Source organism: Python bivittatus, unplaced genomic scaffold (assembly GCF_059951505.1).
Source record: "Python bivittatus isolate LINGU-HERP-01145 unplaced genomic scaffold, Pbiv_v1 ctg000440_np1212, whole genome shotgun sequence".
NCBI classification, from domain to species: Eukaryota; Metazoa; Chordata; class Lepidosauria; order Squamata; family Pythonidae; genus Python; species Python bivittatus.
In genome coordinates this window covers 7,635,474-7,643,638 of record NW_028277063.1, presented here as the reverse complement: position 1 = coordinate 7,643,638, position 8,165 = coordinate 7,635,474, and the positions used below count along the sequence as shown (strand labels likewise).

Below are 8,165 nucleotides of genomic sequence, written 5' to 3'. Positions count from 1 at the left end.
GAAGACCAGAAAAATAATGACAGTGAATCATGCCCTTCAGCCACACAGTGATGCTGACAAACTCTACTTATCAAGGAGGATTGGTGGGCATGGAATGTTGCAAGTACACCAGAGAGCTAAAGGAGAAAAAAGGGCAACAGAAGAATATTTGAAGGACCCTGGGGAAGATGCACTGAAGCTAGTATGCCATGAAGGTTTACTGAATACCAAATAAACCAAACCGGCCTATAAGAAAGACCAAGTGAACAATAGGAAAGCGACATGGCAAGGAAAAGTATTGGATTGCCAGTACACAAAAAAGCCAGCAGACAAAGCAGATAACAACAAGACCTGGCAATGGCTAAGAGCAAGAAAGTTGAAGAAAGAGACAGAGGGGCTAATTCTGGCTCCATAAGACCAAGTCTTAACAACAAATGCACACAAAGCCAAAATTGAGAAGACAGCAACAGACAGCAAAGAAGATCGCATAGACTAACTACAAACAGTGGCATGACAAAGTGGCAACAATGGGGCATTGGAATATCTGCAAGCAATACCATTTGCCTGCAAGAACTAGGACCACAAAACAAAGTAATAGAAAATGTAGTAGCTAAAACGCTCTGGAACATTAGAATTCAAACAGACAAGCACCTGCCACACAACACCCGGGGTTAACAGTTGTTAATAAGAAAGACCAGAAAGTCTGGATAGTGGACATTGCAATGCCTGGAGACAGCAGAGTAGAAGAGAAAGAACTGGAGAAAATCACAAAATATAAACACCTGCAAATAGAAGTAGAATGAGTGTGGCAAATAAAAAGGAAAGGTAGTATCGATATTTATAGGCACCGTAGGCAGAATCCCAAAACATCTGGAGCACCACTTGAAGACCATCAGCATTAACAAAATCTCCATCAGTCAATTGCCAAAGGCATCTTTACTTTGAACAGCTTATATCCTGCCACAATACCTTTAACAACAACAAACAATAACATCTCCCTATCCCACTCAATAGGTGAATAAAAATGCCACATCCAGTCTAAACGACCCTCTGACTGTGCAATCAACAACAACAACAACAACAATTCTGGTAAGATTAGGCTCCACACATTACTTCAACATATCCTCTCCTTCTCAATGTATAAACTTAACACTGTACTGTAAAATGTTATTTTTATTTTATTTATGGTCTTTCAGAGTAAAAATGTTGTTTCCAGAGCACTAACCATGATGACATATTGCTTCTGACTAAGAAGAACTGATCATCTGTCATGATACGGCACAACTATATAAATGGCAAAGTCTTCCGATTGTTCTCCTTTGAGCCAGTGGGATTTCAACATCTACTGTCATCCAGTGTTGACCAATGAATAAGCAATGCATTTCCTGAATAGCTTTCTAAAATCCTATGTACAATATCGATTCTTTCAATATAGAGAATTTGTAGCGCCTGTTTAAGTGCATGCAATGGAGCCCATTCTTACATGAATAAAAAGGGTATCTAAACTATGCCAAGTCATACACTCAAGAGTGCCACTGTTTTTTCTCCTTGCTGGATTAGTCTCAGCCTCTTTCAGTATGCAGTGAGAGTTGCCATCCTGGTTCCAGCAAGAAAGCGAAGGAAGGGGAACCCTTTTGCTGCTATGACTGTGTCCCGTGCGCAGATGGGAAGATTTCAGAGAAGGAGGGTAAGAAAATTGCTGCTTGGAATTAGCAAGGAAAATGGGGGTGTTGTTGTTTAGTTGTTAAGTCATGTCCGACTCTTCGTGACCCCATGAACCATATTGCGCCAGGCCTTCCTGTCCTTCACTGCCTCCCTGAGTTTGCTCAGTTTCATGCTCATTGCTTCAGTGATGCTATCTAACCATCTCATCCTCTGCCGTCCTCTTCTCCTTTTGCCTTCAATCTTTCCCAGCATCAGGGTCTTCTCCAAAGAGATCTCTCTTCGCATTAGGTGACCAAAATATCTAAGCTTGAGCTTCATTATCGATCCTTCCAATGAGCAATCAGGGTTGATTTCCTTTAAGATTGACTGGTTTGACCTCCTAGCAGTCCAGGGGACTCTCAAGAGTCTTCTCCAGCACCACAGTTCAAAGGCATCAATTCTTCGGCGCTCAGCCTTTTTTATGGTCCAGCTCTCACAGCCATACATTACTACTGGAAAAACCATAGCTTTGACTATGCGGATCTTTGTCGGCAAGGTGACGTCTCTGCTTTTTAATATGCTATCTAGGCTTGCCATAGCTTTCCTCCCAAGGAGCAAGTGTCTTTTAATTTCATGGCTGCAGTCTCCGTCTGCGGTGATCTTGGAGCCCAAATAAATGAAGTCTGTTACTGCTTCCATTTCTACCCCTTCTATTTGCCAGGAATTGATGGGTCCAGATGCCATGATCTTAGTTTTTTTAATGTTGAGTTTCAAGCCAGCTTTTGCACTCTCCTCTTTCACCCTCATCAAGAGGCTCTTTAGTTCTTCTTCACTTTCTGCCATTAGGGTGGTATCGTCCGCATATCTGAGGTTGTTGATGATTCTCCCTGCAATCTTAATTCCGGCTTGTGATTCTTCCAGCCTGGCATTTCTCATGATGTACTCTGCATATAGGTTAAATAAGCAGGGTGACAGTATACAGCCTTGTCGTACACCTTTCCCTATTTTGAACCAATCGGTTGTTCCATGACCAGTTCTGACTGTTGCTTCTTGGCCCGCATACAGATTTCTCAGGAGACAGGTAAGGTGGTCTGGTACTCCCATCTCTTTAAGAATTTGCCACAGTTTGTTGTGATCCACACAATCAAAGGCTTTTGCATAGTCAATGAAGCAGAAGTAGATATTTTTCTGGAACTCTCGTGCTTTCTCCATGATCCAGCGAATGTTGGTGATTTGATCTCTAGTTCCTCTGCCTCTTCGAAACCCAGCTTGTACATCCAGTAGTTCTCGGTTCATGTATTGCTGAAGCCTAGCTTGTAGGATTTTGAGCATAACCTTGCTAGCATGTGAAATGAGTGCAATTGTGCGATAGTTTGAGCATTCTTTGGCGTTGCCCTTCTTTGGAATTGGAACATAAACTGACCTTTTCCAATCCCGTGGCCACTGTTGCGTTTTCCAAACTTGCTGGCATATTGAGTGCAGCACTTTAACACCATCATCTTTTAGTATTTTAAATAACTCAGCTGGAATACTGTCATCTCCACTAGCTTTGTTGTTAGCAATGCTTCCTAAGGCCCACTTGACTTCACTCTCTAGGATGTCTGGCTCAAGGTCAGTGATCACACCAGCGTGGACATCAGGGACATTAAGATCTTTCTTGTATAGTTCTTCTGTGTATTCTTGCCACCTCTTCTTAATCTCTTCTGCTTCTGTTAGGTCCCTGCCTTTTTTGTCCTTTATCATGCCCATCTTTGCACTAAACGTTCCTTTGATATCTCCAATGTAGAGATCTCTAGTCTTCCCCATTCTATTGTTTTCCTCAATTTCTTTGCATTGTTCATTTAAGAAGGCCTTCTTATCTCTCCTTGCTATTCTCTGGAAATCTGCATTCAGTTGCTTATATCTTTCCCTTTCGCCCTTGCTTTTCGCATTCCTTCTTTCCACAGCTATTTGTAAAGCCTCATCAGACAGCCATTTTGCTTTCTTGCATTTCTTTTTCTTTGGGATGGTTTTAGTTGCTGCCTCCTGTACAATGTTATGGACCTCCGTCCATAGTTCTTCAGGCACTCTGTCTACCAAATCTAATCCTCTAAATCTATTCATCACCTTCACTGTGTACTCACAAGGAATATGATCCAAGTCATACCTGAGTGGTCTAGTGGTTTTCCCTACATTCTTCAATTTAAGCCTAAATTTTGCAGTAAGAAGCTCATGATCTGAGCCACAGTCAGCTCCTGGTCTTGTTTTTGCTGTCTGTATAGAGCTTCTCCATCTTTGGCTGCAAAGTATATAATCAATCTGGTTTCGGTATTGACCATCTGGTGATGTCCATGTGTAGAGTCGTCTCTTGTGTTGTTGGAAAAGAGTGTTTGCTATGACTAGCTTGTTCTCTTGACAGAACTCTATTAGCCTTTGCCCTGCTTCATTTTGTACTCCAAGGCCAAACTTGCCTGTTATTCCGATTACTCCTTGACTTCCTACTTTAGCATTCCAATCCCCTATGATGAAAAGGACATCTTTTTGGTGCTAGTTCTAGAAGGTGTTGTAGGTCTTCATAGAAGCGGTCAACTTCAGCTTCTTCAGCATCAGTGGTTGGGGCATAGACCTGGATGACTGTGATATTGAATGGTTTGCCTTGGATACGCACTGAGATCATTCTGTCGTTTTTGAGGTTGTACCCCATTACTGCCTTTCCCACTCTCTTATTGACTATGAGTGCAACTCCATTTCTTCTAAGGGTTTCTTGCCCACAGTAGTAGATATAATGGTCACCCGAATTAAATTCACCCATTCCCGTCCATTTCAGTTCGCTGATTCCCAAGATGTCGATGTTCAATCTTGTCATCTCATGTTTGACCACATCCAGCTTGCCTTGGTTCATAGATCTTACATTCCAGGTACCTATACAATATTGTTCTTTACAGCATCGGACCTTCTTTTTGCTTCCAGATACATCCACAGCTGAACGTCCTTTCGGCTTTGGCCCAGCCGCTTCACTCTTTCTGGAGCTACTTGGAATTGCCCTCCACTCTCCCCCAGTAGCATATTGGACACCTTCCGACCTGAGGGGCTCATCTTCCGGTATCATATCTTTTAGGCTTTTAACATTGTCCATGGGGTTTTCTTGGCAAGGATACTGGAGTGGGTTGCCATTTCCTTCTCCAGTGGACCACATTTTGTCAGAACTCTCTGTCATGACCTGTCCGTCTTGGGTGGCCCTGCACGGTATAGCTCATGGCTTCACTGAGTTATGCAAGCCCCTTCGCCACTACAAGGCAGTGATCCATGAAGGGGAAATGGGGGTACTCTACAGCAATGTGGCAGGGCTCTTTGTAAGCAGGGTATTTTCCTTTTATAAAGCTAAAAGTGCTGAAGGGAATCAAAATATAAATACTAAAGCTTGGATATGGGCCATTCCTATTATATCCCAAATATAAAAACTTTCCACCTTGGGTCTGCCTTTACTTATCACTGAGATCAGGAAACATTGTTCAGTCCAGAAAAGTGAGAACGGCAAACCATTCTTAGATACTTGACACCTTTCTCTTTAGATATGGAAGGCATCACTATTTTTAGTAGATTTTCTTTAGAATTTTTGGTAGTGATTAGGTGTTTTAAGAGATACAGAAATTGGAAGATATGGATTTGAGACTCTGGCCACAAATATCCTGGGAAAATGTTTTTGCTGACATTTCATTATGTATATCAAATTGAATCCTAGATGATGAAGACCACATTGTTTGTCTGTTTGTTTTTTCAGATAGTAATGAATGCTATAATTGCAAAGATGGAAGCTATCCAAGCACCAACCAGGATTCCTGCAATCCTAAGACTGTCGTCTTTTTGACCTATGAAGAACCTCTGGGGATCAGTTTAGCCTTCTTTGCTCTTTTCTTTTCCTTGCTCGCAGCCTTTGTGCTTGGAATCTTTGTGAGGAAACACAGCACTCCCATTGTGGTAGCCAATAACCGAGACCTCACCTACGTTCTCCTCACCTCCCTCCTGCTCTGCTTCCTTTCGGCACTCCTCTTCATTGGCTGTCCCAACACGGTGATCTGTCTCCTCCAACAAACTGCTTTTGGCATCTCCTTCTCCGTGGCTGTTTCTTCAGTGTTGGCAAAAACAGTCACTGTGGTTCTGGCTTTCCTGGCCACCAAACCAGGATCCAGGATGAGAATGTTTGTGGGAAAGAGATTCTCCAACTCCCTGGTCATTTCCTGCTCTCTTCTTCAAACAGCCATTTGTATGTTATGGCTGGCAACCTCTCCGCCATTCCCAGAGTTTGACATGCACTCAGTGGTTGAAGAAATTGTCCTGCAGTGTAATCAGGGATCTGAGACCATGTTCTATAGTGTCCTCACCTATATGGGCTTCTTGGCTGTTGTTAGTTTCATAGTTGCGTTCTTGGCCAGGAAGTTACCTGACACTTTCAATGAAGCCAAGTTCATCACGTTCAGCATGTTGGTCTTCTGCAGCGTGTGGCTCTCCTTCGTTCCAACCTATCTGAGCACTAAAGGGAAATACACGGTAGCAGTAGAGGTATTTTCCATTTTAGCCTCTAGTGCTGGTCTGTTGGGCTGCATTTTTTCCCCCAAATGTTATATTATTTTGTTCAAGCCCAATCTTAACCATAGGGAACACCTAATGAATAGAAAACAGGAATGAGTTTAAGAGGGAGTGCCCTTTGTTGTAATTTATGAAGTATTAATTGTGTGTTGTTAATGTAATAATAAAAAAGTGTCATTTCTGTTTTTGCTTTCCGCTGTTGATGGTCAGGAAACAGACTTGACAAAATTTAGTAGAAGGCTTGTTGGTTTATATACACTGCAATAACAAAATCTTAAAGCCTTCCCTCCCTCCCTTTTATACCAAAAAGCCAATTAATGTTTCTTTCTAATGTTTTCTTCCAGTAGTGGGCTTTAACCACGTTTACATAATGGCCATCAAATACCCTCAACATCGTAATTTTTCTAGTTCTCTACATGTGACCTCAGCTCAACCTATCTCACAGGGTTGTTGTTCTAGAAGAAAATGACATAGACAAGACAGTCAGAGCCCTGATACTAGATTGGCAAAGGTTCATAGAGGAGATGGAAGAGGTGCCTCAAGAGGCATGATAAACAACATTCCATTACTAGGCGGCTGAAGCCCCCAACTCTATATTGACAATAAGGTAATCAGTCAGACCTAGCCTGGAGACTGGGGCTCAGTCTTGGTCTTAACTCTATTATACATCATTTTAAAAACCAAAATATAGACATTCCTTGCCAAGTGGCACCTTGAATCCCAGTAATATGCTTATTTCTATTGAATTCTGATTCTTATTGCCAACACATTGAAAGACAAAAATCAAATCCTTAACTAAGAAAATCTGCTTTTAATGGGTTTTAACTTTAAAACAACACATTCATTTTATAGGCCTTTATTTATTTATTAATTTATTTGTGACCACTGGGTTATGGATGTAATAGATACAGATTGAGTTCCCTTTTTAAGTTCCTATTCCTCAAAGAAGTGAGGAACACAAGTGAAAACAGGGAAGACCACCCTACTCTAGCATGATCAAAGGTTCGCTGTTTGGGGTGTCTTTGAGGACTACTGACTTGTAATACTGGTGGACAGATGCAAGAGGAGACTTGAGTGTAGGGATCTAAGATGTAAGGCAATCAACCAGACCTAGCCTGCAGAGTGGGGCTCAGTCTTGATCTCAACTCTATTTGACATTTTTTGAAAAAACAAAATACAGACAGTCCTTTTAGTATTATAATAAGATAGGCCTTTTTCATGCTTCACTTCCTCAAAATGCCAGTCTGCCACTGGTTCTCTGCCTTCTACTTTTTTCTTCACCATCAGCTTGGGCTGAAAAGCAATGCCAAGTGGCATCCAGGATCCCAGTACCATTCCTATTTCTACAGAATTGTGCTTCTTATTTCCAACGCATTTAAACACAAAAGTCAAATCCTTAACTAAGAAAATCTGCTTTTAAAGGATTTTAACTTTACATTCATTAACATCACATTCATTTTATAGATTGTTATTGATTTCTGAATGCAGGCCTGATGGATGTAACAGATAGAGATTGAGCTCCCTTTTTAAGTTTTTGTTCTCAGAGAAGTGAGACGCAAAACAGGGAAGGCCACCCCATTCCAGAATGATAAAAGATTAGCTATTTTCTGTATCTCTGAAGACTAGTGACTTGTGCTTATGGTGGTCCCATGTAAGAAGAGAGTTGAGCCTACAGTCCTAAGATGTACGAACTGATTATCCTTTATTCTGGGAAATTTATGGCAGTGTTCTGGGCAAGCCTGAAGCTGGGATCTCTACTATTTTTGAAATCCTGTCCAAACAGAATCCCTGCTCTGTGAAAAGAAAAGGGGAAAAAAAAAACAAATCAAGAGGAAAACACAGTCCCCAAACAGTCTTTAATGGAAACCAAAATGGAGCATTGGATTTGACCATATCCAGAACACTAATGCTACAATAACTTTCCCCAATTGTTTGCATAGACTGGGACTTCTGCAAGCTGTAGTGCCTTCATATTT

At 41.5% G+C, this 8,165-nt stretch overlaps 1 protein-coding gene across 1 annotated transcript; it reads left to right on the top strand.

Annotated features, from left to right (window-relative positions):
- Positions 1–261: 261 nt before the first annotated feature.
- LOC148215733 (vomeronasal type-2 receptor 26-like) lies at positions 262–6,288 on the top strand. The gene is made up of 3 exons (XM_088142431.1): positions 262–288; positions 1,540–1,666; positions 5,384–6,288. The coding sequence occupies exons 1-3, from the start codon at positions 262–264 to the stop codon at positions 6,286–6,288; spliced, it is 1,059 nt and encodes a 352-aa protein (XP_087998557.1).
- Positions 6,289–8,165: the final 1,877 nt, after the last annotated feature.